The sequence below is a fragment of the Theobroma umbraticum genome, unplaced genomic scaffold (genome assembly GCF_002168275.2).
Source record: "Theobroma umbraticum cultivar Fairchild unplaced genomic scaffold, ASM216827v3 scaffold_4.1, whole genome shotgun sequence".
In the NCBI taxonomy this organism is placed as follows: domain Eukaryota; kingdom Viridiplantae; phylum Streptophyta; class Magnoliopsida; order Malvales; family Malvaceae; genus Theobroma; species Theobroma umbraticum.
Genome location: NW_018397258.1, coordinates 3,501,576 through 3,518,256, shown reverse-complemented (window position 1 = coordinate 3,518,256; position 16,681 = coordinate 3,501,576). Strand labels below are relative to the sequence as shown.

The window sequence follows — 16,681 nt, the reverse complement described above, 5'->3', positions numbered from 1 at the left end:
ATGGCTAACCCATGACCCCTTGATAACATTTTATAAGTACTTCCATTCCCAATTGTTTGATCATATTTTAATTTGTTTTAGTCAAATCAATTTATTTTTTTATCTTTATTTTCCAAAACATCGTATGATATATATTACATTTTATTTTTAAAAAAGTTTTAAAGATATTTTGAAAAAGTTAAAAATGAATTAATTTGATAAAGATATCAAGAACCCAACAAACATTTTGGGATGGATGATTGATGAGACAGGGGAGCAAGTGGTGAGTGAATGAATATTATTGGTTACCGAATACCTACCTTTAATAAGGAAATAGAGTTAAAAGTTAGCAGAGGGAACTCATGAACTTAATTAAAAGTTTCAATAAATTGGTTTATTATTTGATATAAAAAAGGTCCATTGATTATTAGAAGATGTCTGAAACATGAACAATCAAACAACGAACATATACTAAAGCCAAAACAATAAAGAAAAATTACAAAAGGGAATGACATGCACCGCGTTACTGTTGCTTGACAGTTTCAATAATTAAAACCATCTGGTATAATTAAAAATAAAAAGGTACATCCAAGACGTCAAAACATGAACAATCAAAGCCTGTGGGAATGCTGGCATGGGACAATAATCAAACAACCAACATACACTAAAGCCAAAGTACAATAGAAGAAAAATTACAAAAGAGAATCACATGGTTCCATGTTTCACATACATGAATAAACCTGATTAATTAACATTGTCCATAAATAGGGAAGGAAGAAAAGAAAAAGATAAAATTATTTAACAACACAAGAACGCATTAATTTCTAGCAGATTAGGTCATCATCACTCAAAGCTCAAGCTGTAGCAGCATCTGCAATAACAATGGTGAAAAGTATGTGTCAGCAAATTCGTCTTCCACACCCAAAAGCAAGATTTAACTGCTATGGTAATAGGGGAAATTAATTAAAAAATATGCTCATAGTCTTACTTGGTCAACAATTTGATACTAATAATTATGAAGGATGGTTAAAGGGATAATGGGAATTCGTCCCCACCAATCTTTTAGCAGACAGACCTGCCCGGTGAGGCGATTACCATGGGGCCAGAGAATTAGACAGGATTGAAGAAGAACAGCCGTTGGGATTCATTTGACGGTTTCCTTGTTGTATTTATACTTTGTGTTATTTTTCTAAGGGGTCCCATTGTCCCGATCATTACTACCCTATCCATGGAAAATGACAGTGAGGACAGATTCAGCGTCTCTCTTGTCCACGCAACTTGACCTAACCATGCACAGATGGAGTACGTACAAGAAGAAACGGCTGCAACCCTCACATATAGATACAACAAGAAGGAATGGAATGACTTAAAGAGAAGAGCATTTACTGTTCACGACACTGACACTGTTGTTGTTTAATGTGTGACGATGCTGAGCCATGTTCCCACAAACAAAATTAGTACTGCAACTTGGAGCCCTTCATCCTAAAAGGTCAAAAAAATTTTGTGGGTCTTAACTTGTTTAATTATTAAAAAATGAAGCTTTGAGCCACTAGAAACGCTATGTGATTAGCTGGGTCACATCAAAACTAGTCACTGAACGGAAACTGATCAACTTTCTGGCTAGGCTGATAAATTTTTGTTGATACACCCAATGATTGGAAGTTCGAGACTGATAAGGATTTGGGTATTTTGCAAATTATATGATTACCTTGGAGTTTGCCATTTCGTTTTTTCTCCTCTCATCTATAGGTTGCTACAAAATCGAGAGAATGTTACCCAATATTCCTTTTCTTTTAACTAATAGATATGGAGGTTTTAAGTTTGGAGTCCCTATCTTCAAAGGGTTTGATGCCACTAAATCAAAGGGTCATTGGTTTTCGAAAAGGTGAGCACTAATCTTGCAGCCCAAAAAGGGGAATATTGGGCCTGTTACACTAGTATTGAGATTTTGTACGTCCAATTGTTTGTTCTTCTTCTCTCTTTGATAGGAATACGCCAAATTGTTTTGCTGTGGTTGGAAAGTTAATTATGTACGGAGGATCTGAAGAGTTAAAATTAGAGCAGCAAGCAGCTCTCAAATGTATGGAAATGTACCTGGAGTTTGAAGCAGAGAAACTGATTCACCCGCTTCATGTTTCTTGCTACCAAGAACATCGATTACACTAGCCTTGCTCTGCCCCTCCAATTTACTACCCTTGCCTTCAAGCTCTGGATGGATCTTCCTCTTCAACATCCTCCTCATCATCTAATAACCAAATATTTGTGTTAAACCGAAGTAAATTCTGCAATATTTAACTTCTGTTTACTAAAAAAAAGGAAAATCTTTAGTCAAAAATGCCCAAGGTTCATAGTTACCAACTCTCTGCTTTTATTTTAGCATAATCAGTGAATTTAATTTTATTTGTCCTTTCTCGTTTTCATCCTTTCTATTAAGCAAAGCCTTAATTTTACATGTTGGTCCACTCGAATCTTTAGTTAAAAGGAAATTTCTGTGATGGTGAGTGATTATTCCGAAAAGTGGAAGCAGACTTCTTAATACTCACTTGGTGTAGCTTTTTGATGGGACGTGAATCCTCTCCAACTTGAGGAATGAGTTTCTTGGCAAATGAAAGCCCGTTTTTTGTCCGAACAGATGCCTTTTTGCAAGAATTTGACTCCAATGCAAGAGGGCTCGGCTTCTTTTTCATGTCAGAGTCTTCGGAGAAGAGGTCTGCCAGCGTCGTTCTTCTTCTCAGCTTTCCCGAATGGCCCTCAGTGGCATCCAAGTCAAACTTGATTTCATGATCAGTAGACCCCGCAACCCCATCGAAGGTCATTGTCACGTCAGGTTTTCCATATTTCGGGTGATCAACATCTGATTCAACGTCTTCGAAACTGTGCTCGAAAGTGCTGAGCATCAGCGGGTTCACTTCTTCATCATTGTTAGTGTCGTCGTGGTCGTGGTCGTCGTCATCATCGTCTCCATCATTGTTATCGGAGTATCGTTCTTCCTCTCCCTCTTCTTCTTCTTCCTCGCTTTCCGAAGCTAAGTACTCTTTTTGTTCACTGAAGGATTTCAAAGGATCAAAACCGAAAGTGCCAATTGTTAGAATGCCATCTCGCCAACCGTCAAGCACGTCAACCAGTGCTACCTGTTCGAGTAAAGCTTTGGTATTTGTGTCAATTGCAATTGAATCAGTCTTCTTAACGTTTCGAGCCAGCCCATCTGCACAAAAATGGAATTTTTCTCATTTACAATTGTAAAATGAAATTTGAATCTGCCACCCTTTACTCCCCCCAGAGTATCATGTTCATGCCCTATGAAAAACACTGTTCTAGAGTGAACACTACTGCCATAAAATAAAAACTGCTGCCATATAATAAACTAAATAATCAAGATACTGAAAAGAAGATATATATATATATATATATATATATATATTTATATGAAGTAGGACCGTTATAATATGGTAACTCCCTAGAATGCATGGGACTGAAAACACTGTACAATGGTAATTTGTCACATTCTTAATTCCCAAATTAAGAAAATTAGATTAAGTAAGAAAAATCAAACCTTTGAGGACGTTATGATGGAACCTCCTCTGCATCCAGTTGAAGATCTATTAAAGAAACATCAAACACGAAATCCAGAGGAATTTCATTAGAAGAACATCATAAAAGTAAAGAAGCACATAACCAAATTTATGGGTATCTTGGGAATGTTTCTAACCTTCATTTTCTCAGCCAAGCTTTTGGTGAAAAAATCAGTGCAATGGCAAAGTGTCGAGCGAATGAAGTGAGGGGGGAGGGTGGGACTGATTATGAAGCAGAAGAAACCGAAGGAAGCAAAAGCAAGGGGGTTGATGGGTTAAGGGACTTAAGCAGCGCCACGTGGCATAAGAAGTGGGGCCCGAAAAATAGCCATGTTCCGAGGGTGCATGGCATGTTGCAATGTTGTGTCTTTCTGGCTTGATCGATGTGGCGAAATTCTCGAAATGATGTGCACCTCCTTCTCTCTTTTTCATCACTCTCTGCTGCGTTTTTTGCCCCCTTCTTTCTCTTTTTTTTTTTTTTTTAAAAAGAAGAAATTAAAGCACATAGAAAAATGCAGCAGGAAAGAGCAGTGACGGGCTAGTTTCTTCACCAAACTCTTACCTAATTTTTGCCCCTTCCATTATCCATTTGTTAAAGCCTATTTATCCCATTCATTGTCGACGACAACATTTCTTTTCATTTATTCATAATGAGTATTCATCATTGAGAATTATATGTTCATTGCAGTAGAAGTTTTGTTTTTGTTAGGCCTATATATTTAGGCCAGAAGATAATTGCTTGGGAGTCTAAATTCATGGGAACAAGGCACTCAAATCCATGGCATTGGCGGCAGTATCTCCATTATTTAATCAAACTTCTCCCAATTAGCAGCTAAACCAAGCTGATTCCCTGGAAAATGGATACAAAAATATCATTCGGACTAGACTGCTTCCATAAAGGTTCACAAATTTTTGTAATTCCTAAACCAAAAAGTGAAATTAGATGGGAATTAATAATTAAAAATTTAAGACTAATGAAAGGACCATTATCCTTCTCTTGTTGAATGCCATAAAAAGTTCATGAAAAGAATTTTGTTCCTTTTCGCCTTTTTTTTTGGTGTTTAGGTCATGATGTATATAAGCTAGGTACCCGAGGCTTAAGCTCAAGATCCACAAGGTCGATTGGTTTGAAGATGATAGATTAATTCTATGTTAATATTACTCTTGAACCTCGATGAATATCCCCATGCTTTAGTCCATCATCAACAAGAAAGAAAAGGGAAAAATAAAAAAAAAAAGTTAAAAGAAATTATCCATTTTAATTTTCCATCCAGAATATATAATGGCCATTGATAGCGATTCTTTCTTTTTTCTACAAAAATGATTCCAAGAATAGCGAGATCAGTACTTTCCTTTTTCTTTTCTCACATGGAAGTTAAATGATTTGTAAGGTTTCATGAAAACTTTCCATAGATAGTGGGATTGTGGTGCTACCCTTTTTTTTTTCCCTTGTTTTCTATCGATTACTTGCTTTCCATTTTGGATATGTTTTATCCACTTTCAATTTGTAAATCATGCATGTGATGTTTCGTTCTCACAACCAACACGAGAATAAAGATATCACTCCACAATCGACATGGATGACCAAGCATACCGGCATGCCTTCCAACGATAATGCACAAATTTTATGTTTGATATATGCATCATAAAGAGAATATTAGCTTATGTAAATATTCCATATCTCCTTAATTAGGCATTCAGAACTGAAATATTTTTTTGTTTATTCATAAGCAAGAATATTCAACGGCATAAGTACATGAATTTCTTAATTAATTAATCATGTTCAAGTTTTTTGTTTTTCAATAAATTTTATATTTTAATTAATTGTTCTAATTAAATTTTTCATTAAATTGACAAGAAATACTTACTATGTAGGATGACCATTGTTTTGACCTTTATGTACTTTCTATTTGTTTTCATAGAGTTTTTATTAAACTGCAATGTTGCACTGAGTCTATAATCAGGTCATTTGTGACTGTAAACTCAGGTTGGTATTTATGTAATCATTATCCAATTTTTATATCATTTTTTGGAAAAAAAAAATAGTGCAAAAGAGTTTGTCATTAAAATCATTAAAGACTTCAAGGTCTACATATAACAAGTAACTGGTTCCACTAATGTAATTTTGTTAATGTATAGACATTTATTTGAAAGGGACCCTTACTTTGGTTTGAAGTAAAGAGACAAATATTAATCAAAGACAAAAATAAGGTAAATTTTTTTTTAAGATAACATCTTGTAATTTTTTTTTAAAATTAATTAAAGACTTTCCTTTTGAAGCAACGAATGAATTATGCCCTTAATCTTTACAAAATGAAAACATTCCACAGTTGTCACAAAAAATTGATTCATATACTTTTATTTTGAGAGTATATTTCTCCAATTTCTTTATATTTTTTGAGTATTAAATGATATCTTATAAATTAAAACTTAAGATTGTTCATTTTAAAATTCGAATTCTAAAATGAGCAAGATGAGATTTTTATAATAATAATAATAAAAAAAGACTACATTCCATTGTCTAACTTAATATCACAAATACAAAATATATATATATATATATTATTGCAAACAAGGCACATGACTTACAAGAAATGGAAATGTCTGATCCCATTAAACCCAATCAGGACAAATAGAAATTATTGTACAGTTACTAACGAAAATAAACACTAGGGAATGGAATCACATTTATTCTTCACCTTGTTTTTCTTTGTTTTTTCTTGACAATGTTTGGAACTTGGAAGAGAATAACTCCCAACATTAGTTTGGCAGAGATGATGGGTATGGGTGGCTCATAGGCCTCTTACTGTCTCTAGAATTTTTTTTTTTATTTATCTAAAAAAAAACAGGGAGACACCTACAAAAGAAAGAACAAGTTTTGAACACAGGCCCAAGATACCAACAGAATCTAACTAGTTAACAAAACAAAGAAGAACCTAATGACCTAATAATTTATCATCTAGCCTCCAATTGCCAGCAAAGCTGCTCGTTTTCTTTGTTCCTAGGAATTCTGAAGAGAGAATTTATCATCTAGCCTTGCAGTATTGGAACCCCATGGGAACAAGACCTGGTCCAGCCGTTGAGGTTTTGGATATGATGCAATTCCATAACAAGTAAATTGATCAACATTGAACATTTTCATTTGATTAGCATAAATCTTTTTCACTTTACGTACCTTTTGAATTCTTATCCTGACACCTGGATGACCAGTTCGAAGCTTAGGTAGCTATAAATCTAGCTGTCTTCCCTAAGGGCAAATCAGACACTCAGAAGCAGAAAGTTCTATGAAAATGAAAGCTTAGCTGGAAAAAAGGCTATTCAAAAAGGATGTGAGAAAAAACACAGGACCATAGAAGTCGTGGGATTCATCGTTTGTTACTGTCATTTGACCCTTAGCAACTTGTCTGGTTATATCAGAAGCCTAAAAGCCTAACACTAATCAAAGGTGGCGAGCGTGAACTGTAGGCTTTCTGGGTCTTGTTTGCTGCCTTAAAGCAAATAAACATCCACCCTCCACCTCCCACCTCACACAACCGGTGCTTTGGATTCTTGTTTAAGCAATCTGATTTCAAAATGTAGGGACATATGCCTCCATAGCCTGGTGGGTCACCTTGCGTTCCCCTGATAACAACCAAACCTTCTTTCCATTCGAAACAAAAGCAAAACTTGGGCAGAGTAGAACCTACTGAGAAGAAGAACTTTACTAGGTCCAAACTGCTTTTGTACTGGTTTCTAGCTTATACTTTTACTTTGCTTTCACTTTTGCAAACCTTTGCTTTTCTTGCATACCACCAATTATTTAACAGCTGATTTTTGTTGTTCTTGAGTTCAATGTCCCGCCAATGGCAATTATAAAATGAAGGCAAAACTGATAGGATATTAAATGATAAAAATTTGTATGTTAATTGGGCTTTTCACTTTTGATCTGCAACTAAAGCCAAGGCTCTATTCCCTGGTTGAACATGGGTATACTGGTATGTACAGTCGCACTATGTCAGAAAGCCTAGAAATTATTAGCAGTGAAATTTGCTCAGAGTATCTAGGAAGCAAGGAAAAAACAAACACTGAAGGATCTCAAAATTTGGCAAGAACATAAGTCTTCTTTCTTCTGCTTCTGGTTTCTTTCATGTTGTTTAATTTTACCAGTACGATAGGCCATCCATCCCTTGGAGGAAAACTATTTCCACACTTTGAAAGAAAAGAGAGTTGCAGTGGGAAAAATGAAAAAAAAATAAAAAAGCATGCCCAATGGCCCAGCAACGTTCACTTTATATATATTGAAGTACCAGTGAGAAGAAGATTGATTTCCAGAAGAAAAAACTTTTGAGGCTTTTACCTGGCTGTGGTTAGTGGTACATGTTCTCATTATTGGAGATCAAATGGCACAATCCTGTCCGCTCTTCTTTAGTTTTTTTTCCTTTTTTCCTCCAGAATCGTTTGCTTTATTATCATAGGTCGCCATACAGCTCGCAGAATTAATCAGGACCGGAAATTCCTGAGAGTTTGCACTGTCAACAAACATATCTGTTATCCAATGCACATGCACTCTAAGACCCGCTAAAAAGATCGATAGAATTAGTCTGGTGAATGAAATAAGCATCCCATTGGCTCATCTTTGCTTACAGAATTCAGTGGGGATCCACATATTCCTACACAAGATTTAAGCACAAAGTTTAAAGAAAGGGGAGGGGGGGAACATTGTGGGGGCGTTTTTCACTGTTCTGGTTTGGGGCACTAGCCCTTCCCAAGCCATGAAAACCATTCCAACATGGGCAACTGATGGATTTAACTCTGCTATGAGGCAAGAATAAGAAAACAGGGATCATCTCACAAAAATACAAATAAAGGGGAGAGCATGCATACTATTGGGTCAATTCTTTTGTTTTTGACACGTGAGTTGGTTGGTTTCACGAAGTATTTCTAATTCAGTTCTTCCTGGTGAACCCACTCCAGTCTCAGGGAGCCAACGAATGGTATTGGGTCGATTCTCAATTTCATTTTTTTCATTCATTGCACGCGTGGGCTGGTTGGTTCACGAACTACTATTTGTTACTTCCCTTCTTCACAGTGCACCCTCTCTTCGGCTCCAAATGGTTCGTTGAACCTTGAGATCCACAGAATTTCATTCCATTGATGTATCATAAACAACTTAGGGAAGAAATAGAGCAATTATTGTTGATTCTCTAATAATTCATATATCTATATATATATACACACACCTGCATATGTCCAACCCAAATCATGTCTGTATCATCACTTTTTAAACAGTTCTAGCTACCAAATTCATACTATTCTTTTTCTCGAAAAATATATCCTTACCTTGAGTTACATTTTCAATTTGTTACAGCTCAATGTTTCCGTCTTAATTATTTGTATTGTCTGATGTAATAAATAATTGTTGAATAAATTCATACACGTGAATTTACAAGCATAGTAACATTGGGAAAGTTGGTAAATAATTCTGATGAACAAAAACTTAGAGAAAGATTATGGAGAGAAATATGATTTCCAAAATCAGCTTATAAAGAAGAGCAAGCAAAACCCAAACTTGAATCAAAGTTTTTGGGCTCAACCTGGACAGCTCATGCCAAATTCCATATAACTCTTAATTGGAAGAACTAGTTGAATGGATTTTCAAGCAGCAGATGCTAGGCCCAAAGAAACATCCAAACCAACAGTCGAAACTATTTCTAAAATTAGTTATACAAGTCCTTGGGCCGTAAGATTAAGATCCATCGCATGGGTTCGGCATTTGTGCATTTTCCTTCAACTTTCTTTGCCTCAATTTGTCTGTCAAACAAACAGAGTCGGGAAAAAATTGATGGCAAATTCCAGTATTGACAAGGATGCTTTGACTTCCTTGATCTAATGTATCAATTTTCTTCTATTGATTGACACAATGACCAAAAGAAATCTATTATATGTAAAGTGACTGTTGCTCGAATTGCAATGCTTGGAATAATTCTCTCGCAAATGTTCTCCATCCCATCCCTTTGATATGTCAAATACTCATTACATTGTAATATATGCTTAAACAATTTTGTCAGACACTAGCAAAGATGCAATTCTACACTTTATTGATTCGCTCCCTTTCCCTTCAGGCTGAAAGGTAAGAGACAGCAAAATATTTAGTGGTACGACAAATCTCAGATGGTTGGAGACCAAACCTGCTTGTAAATTTGGACTAAGAATAAAGACTGCCTCTCCTCTTCCAAGCCATACGTTTTGGCATATAATAAACTATTTTACACCTCTGTGTTATCACCCAATCATAAAGAGATCATTTACTTAGACAGACTATTCGGATGCACACAAAATCCGTCTCATCCAATTGGAACAAGGAAGAGCAAAGGCCAAAAAAGATTAGAAGTACGTTCGGTCTGGTTTTTTTTCAAAAGTTATTTTAAAATTTTTATAAAAAATAATAATAGATCCAACTGCATCAGAAAAATCATTGATTTGATAACTTATTTTTTTATTAAAATAATCAACACTAATTTCATATAAATCTATTAAGGTCTTAATATCTTCATCAATAAAATTTGCCTTCATGAACGAAAAGATTTTTGTCTTTATATTTTTTTTATTTTTTAATAAGTTATTTATTTTATCAAGAAATGCCACATCATATGTTGGGTACTAAGAGCTCAAATATGAAATTCATTGTTAAGAATTTCAAAGATTCTGTAATTCTCGTTGCCAAAGGAATTAAAGTCTATTTCAATTTTTTTGTAATGTAACCTATTATTGTACTTAAAAGAAAAAATTCTTTAAAACTAAGTTATTATAAACGAGTACAAATATTGAATTTCAATTTTTATATAATTTATCTCAACAACCATTGACATATTTAGTTAATTATTTTAATCATAATAAAAAAATATTATATAGATCAAAAGGAAGTTAAGAACAAAAAAAAAATCACATAATTGTCATATCAAACAATAAACTAAAAAATATCAAACGATAAAAAGAGTTTTCAAAGTAAGAAAAAAAGCGATAAAAAATAAAATTAAAAACAAAATAAAAAGAAAAAGAAGAAATAATTCCTTATTGCAATTTTGAACTTTGGGTTTTCTTTTCTCTTAATATTTATAAGAATAAAAAAAATCCTAGAAAGATGATTTATAGAAAGGAGGAGAGAAAAGGAGATTGATAAAAGAGCGTATTTTTTGAGAGGGTTTTTTTGGAAAAGAAAAACTCTCCTAAAAAGCTAATGTGTTTTTTTTTAACTTATTTATCTCTTAAAAATAATTTTTTTTAAAAAACTCTTAAAAAAAAGATAATTTTTTTAAAGTACAAAATTTATGAAAAAAGAGCTTAAAGAAAAGCTCTTAAAAAATATTAAAATTCTTTTAAACATATCAATTTTTCAAGAAATATTCCTCTCTCAATCAACGTAAATCGCAATCTCACTCTTCTCTATTTCTCTTTACAAAAACTACTAACAAAATAGAAAACTTAACAACAAAATATCAAAATCTAGAATTTGTTTTCTTACAAAGATTAAGAGAAAAAAATCTAAAATTCATAACTACATTCATATACTATTTAAAAGTTGTTTCTCTTTTTCACCAAAAAAGATTTTAATATTAAATACATCATTTACTTTTTTTTCTTTTTTTTTGAAAATTGAAGCATCATGATCCGATTGCGTGCTAAATCAACAAAAATCTAATATTATTACTACTATATAAATTTGAGAATTATTTTATTTTTTTATTAATTTTTTTAATTTTAACATCTAAAATTATATATAAACTTGAAGCATTACGTTATAACTTATTAGGTGATTGAAGGTGCATGGATACTTTTTATGATAATTTTAATTGAAATTAAAATTTATATAATTTATTTTATTATATAATTTATAAAATAATTTTAACTTAATTTTAAAAATTATTATTTTTCATAAAAACTTCATAATAATTTTAAAATTAAAAAAACACTAAACCAAATAAACTTTTATTTAAAAAGAACTATCCTCTTAAAAAGTTTCTCACAAAATATTCTTTCATTTGACTTCTACTTTTAAAAATAAATAAATTACAAATAAATTAGGTCAAACAGTTACTTAGAAGCCACAAAAAGGCTAAAGCATTGCTGGAACATATTCAGATGGGTGATGCCAAGTGTCACACATCTTTCCTTTTGTCTTTCTGAGCAAGTTTGATGGTCCGGAGATACCCTTCGCAAAAGCATAAGGTATAAAAAGCTTAAATGTCTTTTGTCATCCTCTTGAATGTACAGTTTTCCAATGGGAATTTCAGAAGAAATTTTCCACATTCTGATATGCCAAAACAGAAGAAGTTGGGTTTAACAGCGTGTACCACTGAAATATTGGCAGTCGGCAAAATATTTTAAAGGATATATAAGCCAATTAGTGATGAGATTGCAAACACAATGGTTTTATGCTCCACTTTTTATTACACTCAACGTTTAGCATATATAATTCTCAATACCAAAGGCCAGGGCCACGGCATGGGACAAGGACCGTCGCACCACAGAAGAAGTGGTACCGACGAATCCGAATACATGTCCCCTTTAGCCATCACTCAAATAACTCATAGATTTATTCTTAAAAACATAAGTACTTTAGCCTAAATTAATTCATCAAACGAAAGTAAAACCCTTGCGATGCTTTGGTTTCTTCTTTCTCTAGCTGTTGTAGCCATTGGTGCGTTCCTTGACTTGAAATCCGCCACCGGATGGTTTTCTGAGGAGAGAAAGGTGCACACCAGGGTCATGGTGAGTGCATGAAGAGTTGTAGACAATTGAGTTATTAACGCCTTGCACATTGCTGTTCATGAATGCATTCATAGGCATTGTCTTTGATGTGTTGCTCTTGTCTTTCACCTTGCGACCACGTTCCTCGCTGCTGCTGTAGCTTTGGTAGTCACTGCCGTCGCTGATAGTTCTAGATAAATTGGTCCTCTTTTGTTCACGATGATTGCCCTGAAAGCCATTTTTATGGGGTGATTGGATTAACTCCATGAAAGCACCTTTGTTTTCACCAGCAATTGTTATGACCCTCATGGCGGAATCCTCAGAATCTGAAGAAAACTTCTTGCCATGACCTTTCTCCTTTGTCTCCCCATTCTTGGACGGTTCTTTCATTCCTTGCAGCGGAATGCTAGGCTTGTAAGTAAATCACCTAGATCTTTTGAGCAGTTACGACCCATTCCGGTTTGGGCTTGTCAATTCTCGTTTGAACGAGCACAGTCTTTTGCTCTGCCTCAATTGGGATCTTGGGTTCAAGCTCAGCTCGAGCTTTAAACTGGGAAGGTGGGAGAATCAAAGGAGAAGGTGGCGGAGCAGTTGGTGGTTTGATCTTTGGTGATTGAATCGGAGATTGTGTGGCACGTTTGACCGCTGTTGTTGATGCTGGAGGGCTAGGCACACGAGTCGTGGTGGCAATAGAGGAGGCAGGCTTTTGGGTTGGAGAACTTGTCACTGGTGATGTAGTTGGGCTGTCTTGGCTGGAGAAGTTGGCACAGAAGCAATAGTCACGACCGGCTTGGCTGGAGAAGTTGGCACAGAAGCAGTAGTCGCGACCGGCTTGGCTGGAGAAGATGGCACTGACGCAATTGTCGCTGATTTCGGTGGAGAAATAGTTGGCCTGCCGCAGTTGCAGTTACAGTTGGCACGGTCCTCACTGGGGAACTAGGAACTGAAGAAGTGGAAGTTGTAGGTTTTTATCAGCAGGGGAAGACGGCTGAGAAGCTCTGCCAACAGCAACAGGGGATGTTGGAACCGAAGAAACCCCACCCACAGCTGGTGCAGCAGGGACAGTTCCTTGAGGCTGAGCTACCGGCCTAAATGTAGGTCGAACAGCGGCTGGTCGTGGCGGGGCTGGAGCGGGTTCAGTGGTTGGAGTAGGGGCTTGGGGTGGGTTGGCCTTGCTATGGATGCTAAACGAAACCAGGGGCGAGCTGGGGCAGGTTGGCTCGACATTATGTGGAGAGGTTCTGAAAGATTTAGATCAAAGGGGTAATACCTCAGTCCACTAGAAATGGTAAAAGAATGGACACAGGCATAAATGACGGCCAGGAAGTGTTTATATAGTAATCCAGGTTCAAGTACAAACAGGAATCTAGAGAAAAACCAAAAAGAAAAGTTCAAGCGAGGAAACAGCTTCAAGCTATAATCCACAGAGAAGTAATGAGAGAGAGGGGATGGAAAAAGAAAAGCATCGAATTTAATTTCAACAACATAAACAGCTGCCAAAAGTTAACATCTTAACGATAGGTATCAAATAAAGTAATTCACAAGATTGTTCTTTTTTTTTTTCTTTTTTTCTTAAGCCAAGTTTAGACAGAATTTAGTTAGAGTGGCTGGGGATTCATTGAATTGAAAAGTTCAGCTCCAGCAGAATCCTCCACCGACGTCTTGTTTAGTTGTTTCGTCCGTCAGTTTAATTTTAACACACAATTCACATTTCCAACTTGCATTTAACCAGAGCCTAGAAAGAAAACAAAGTAACTTGTCCTTGTAATTTTGGAATCCATGGCCACGGATCGGATTGGACTATGTTCAATTGCTCATCCAACACGGCAATCTTAATTCCATTCTTTGCAGAAATGCAAAATATTCTTGAATAAGGATTGTGGAATTCATGAAATATTATTAATCTGTAGCAACAACATTCTTAAAGGAAAAAGTGCTTCTTAACATTAAAATCCTCTTCCATCACAAGATTAAGATACCTTGACTGATTTGTATAGCAAGTCGTATGGCGTTTAATGGCTGCCCTCGTTCTCCCACAATCACAAACAGCCGCTCCTTTTCCATGAATGAGCTGGGTCGCATATTCAGCCTGTGCTTATTACGACTGCACTCACGCATGTTGCTAACAATTCACCACTCAAAAACTTCTTGAACCACTCTTTACATCCGGCTTAGAATTCACACAACCAACTGTAACCAAGATTCTTCCAATCACTGGAGAAAATTAAAGCCGTTGCTGTCTGTTTCTTCCTTGTTACTTTGCGTGCTTAGATTGGCGAGAAATGATTTTGATGCTATCTTCTACTACTACTGCTGCTACTACTTTTAACTCTCATTTTGAACTTTTTCTTCTTAGGATCCTTCAGTGTCTTTCACGTTCGGATGGGGTTGTTTTGAAGTTATTATGTTAACGAAGAGCATTATTCTATCTAGTAACTTTGACTTGAGCAACTAAGAACATTTGAGAATTGTAGTAATTTAGCTGTCTGATTCCGACCGTAACATCAACCCTCGTCTCCATCCATTGTTGCCAAAGAGAAGAAACGAATTCTTAAGGTGGGACCTTGGCATATCAGTGTTCTTTTACTTTTGTTTTTTTTAATTAATCAGCTGTCAAAGATGAAATGTAGTATGTACTAAGCCAAACTTAAAGTAGAATCCAATAATTAAATGTTAGTTCTCATAATGTGATGAGGCCATACCATCTTTTGTTACAAATGTTTAATTCAATAAACTTTCATTTTTGTAGGAATCCGTACTTCCACATGAAACACTACAGGCTTTACAAAGTTGAGTCTTTCTCATCTTTAAATAATGAACTCATGAATATTTATGATATCATACCAAAAGGTAGATTAAAGTAGCAATGGTTCTGTAGTAGTGGTACTAATATTACTACAAATAATGACAATAATAATTGTCAAAACCCATATATCCCCTCTGAAAAATGCATATAGCCATAAACTTTGCAGGTTTAACTGCCAACCCCCTCTCCTATTTCCATTAGGGCCTGCAATGGAAAACAGCTTGGGCTATAATAGAGTTGGTTGATTTATAGATTCCCGATATGAAATTAAACCTATTATAAATTCTCAATGGACTTGTGCTATTTCTCAGTGCATTTGAGCATGTGATCAGGTGCCTAAAAGGGATCAAAGTAACGACTACGCATACTGGTATTAATTCCTTGAAATTCCAAGCTGAAAATAAATGACCAGTGGCTGAGAATAGTTACAGATCCAAAAACAAGAATCATAATTGCGCCGATGTAATTCATTATATACTTAATTGTCAAGTTATTTGCTGGTATTACAATGGGGAGAAAGACAGGACCAGAGAAGAAAACTGAAGTTGTTGATGATAAGAAAGTACAAAGCAGATAGAATAAACAGAGCAGGCAAGAGTGGTCACTGTTGCAAGGTCTGTCCTTCAAGGCCAATTGGTGAATTCAAAAACTTTGAAAACTATTTCTATACCTGTGGGAATTTGCCAAATAAAAAGTGTAACATTTACTGCATTCAAGGCAATGTGAAGGCTCCTAGCAGTCTCACTCCCTTTCTGCATTGACGGCACTAGCGCTGCAGCTGCAGCCCATAGCACTGTAATGGCTGTGAAACAAACACCAAGCCAGCAAGGTGGAGTCATATCCTACTCACTTCAAACTACTTGGGGTCAGCTACATAAATCTTGCATTCCTATTTTGCATCAAATAGTTTGTGAAAAGAGAACTCAGAATTAAAAAGGGTACCTGCTCCAGCAAACAAATGGGGGCCTGGGAAGAGCTTTCCTGTTCTAAACCATGTGTTGACACCTCCACTGACAGCCTCGAGAACCCCAAATCCTAGCAGTATCGATCCTGCATTGTAGTGCCTATCCCTGTAAGACCCTTTCAGCAACTCCTTCCTCTCCTGAAGTTAAATTACAAATGACCATTAAAGGAACATTAAAGGGCGGGAAGTCAACCATATCTTCAGAGAAAAGAATCAATTTGCAGATAGCCTTGTGAAAGAAGGGGTCAGACATCAGGAGGATTTGTTGAATGTCTTTGAGTAAGTCTTTTAAGGTGTGAAGAGGCCGGAAATACTTTTCTTCCTTTGAACTGCTGCGTCGAGAACTCAAGTTTCAGGTTTGATCGCTTCTCTCTGTTGCTTATTGACTTTTATTTGGCTGAGATGTTTTGGCTTATGAGACAAGGTCTGTGATATGGAGCTCTGAGTTATTGATCAGATTGCAAGCTTGCTGTTTTTCCTATCAGGAATGATCTCTGAAGAGAGAGGGTTGGTTTATAACTTTTTGTGGCTACTTGCAGTTTCTGATTTTGTTTGAGTTTTGTATATAGATGATAGGGGTTTTTTTTTTGGAGTTCTTTGTAAGCTGGCTTTCTTTTGGCAGGATGACAACAT

The 16,681-nt window shown here is 35.6% G+C and overlaps 3 protein-coding genes across 3 annotated transcripts in view; all 3 read right to left on the bottom strand.

Annotated features, from left to right (window-relative positions):
• Positions 1-671: 671 nt before the first annotated feature.
• On the bottom strand, positions 672-3,709 carry LOC110414006 (NAD-dependent protein deacetylase HST1-like protein). Its single transcript, XM_021425059.2, has 5 exons — positions 3,689-3,709; positions 3,533-3,578; positions 2,523-3,184; positions 2,074-2,224; positions 672-850 (listed from the first exon to the last, which is right to left on the bottom strand). The coding sequence occupies exons 1-5, from the start codon at positions 3,692-3,694 to the stop codon at positions 834-836; spliced, it is 882 nt and encodes a 293-aa protein (XP_021280734.1). The 5' UTR covers positions 3,695-3,709; the 3' UTR covers positions 672-833.
• An 8,229-nt stretch (positions 3,710-11,938) lies between these two features.
• On the bottom strand, positions 11,939-13,520 carry LOC110413749 (serine/arginine repetitive matrix protein). Its single transcript, XM_021424692.2, is given in 7 exon segments — positions 11,939-12,698; positions 12,701-12,717; positions 12,720-13,025; positions 13,028-13,187; positions 13,190-13,242; positions 13,245-13,443; positions 13,446-13,520. Coding segments are annotated over 7 exon segments (1,284 nt in total). The 5' UTR covers positions 13,506-13,520; the 3' UTR covers positions 11,939-12,209.
• A 1,989-nt stretch (positions 13,521-15,509) lies between these two features.
• LOC110413803 (plant/protein) overlaps positions 15,510-16,681 on the bottom strand; it is a 2,681-nt gene continuing 1,509 nt past the window's right edge. The window contains exons 3-4 of the mRNA XM_021424760.2: positions 16,027-16,186; positions 15,510-15,886 (exon numbers count right to left, since the gene is read on the bottom strand). Coding sequence (XP_021280435.1) covers positions 15,708-15,886; positions 16,027-16,186 — 339 coding nt within the window. The 3' untranslated portion in view covers positions 15,510-15,707. The remainder of the gene's footprint in view (positions 15,887-16,026; positions 16,187-16,681) is intronic.

Coding starts and splice junctions, on each gene's coding strand:
- LOC110414006 (XM_021425059.2), bottom strand. Junction 3,185..3,532: donor CCATCATAACGTCCTCAAAG/GTTTGATTTTTC, acceptor ATTTTTGTGCAG/ATGGGCTGGCTCGAAACGTT. Junction 2,225..2,522: donor CCATCAAAAAGCTACACCAA/GTGAGTATTAAG, acceptor TTTGGTTATTAG/ATGATGAGGAGGATGTTGAA.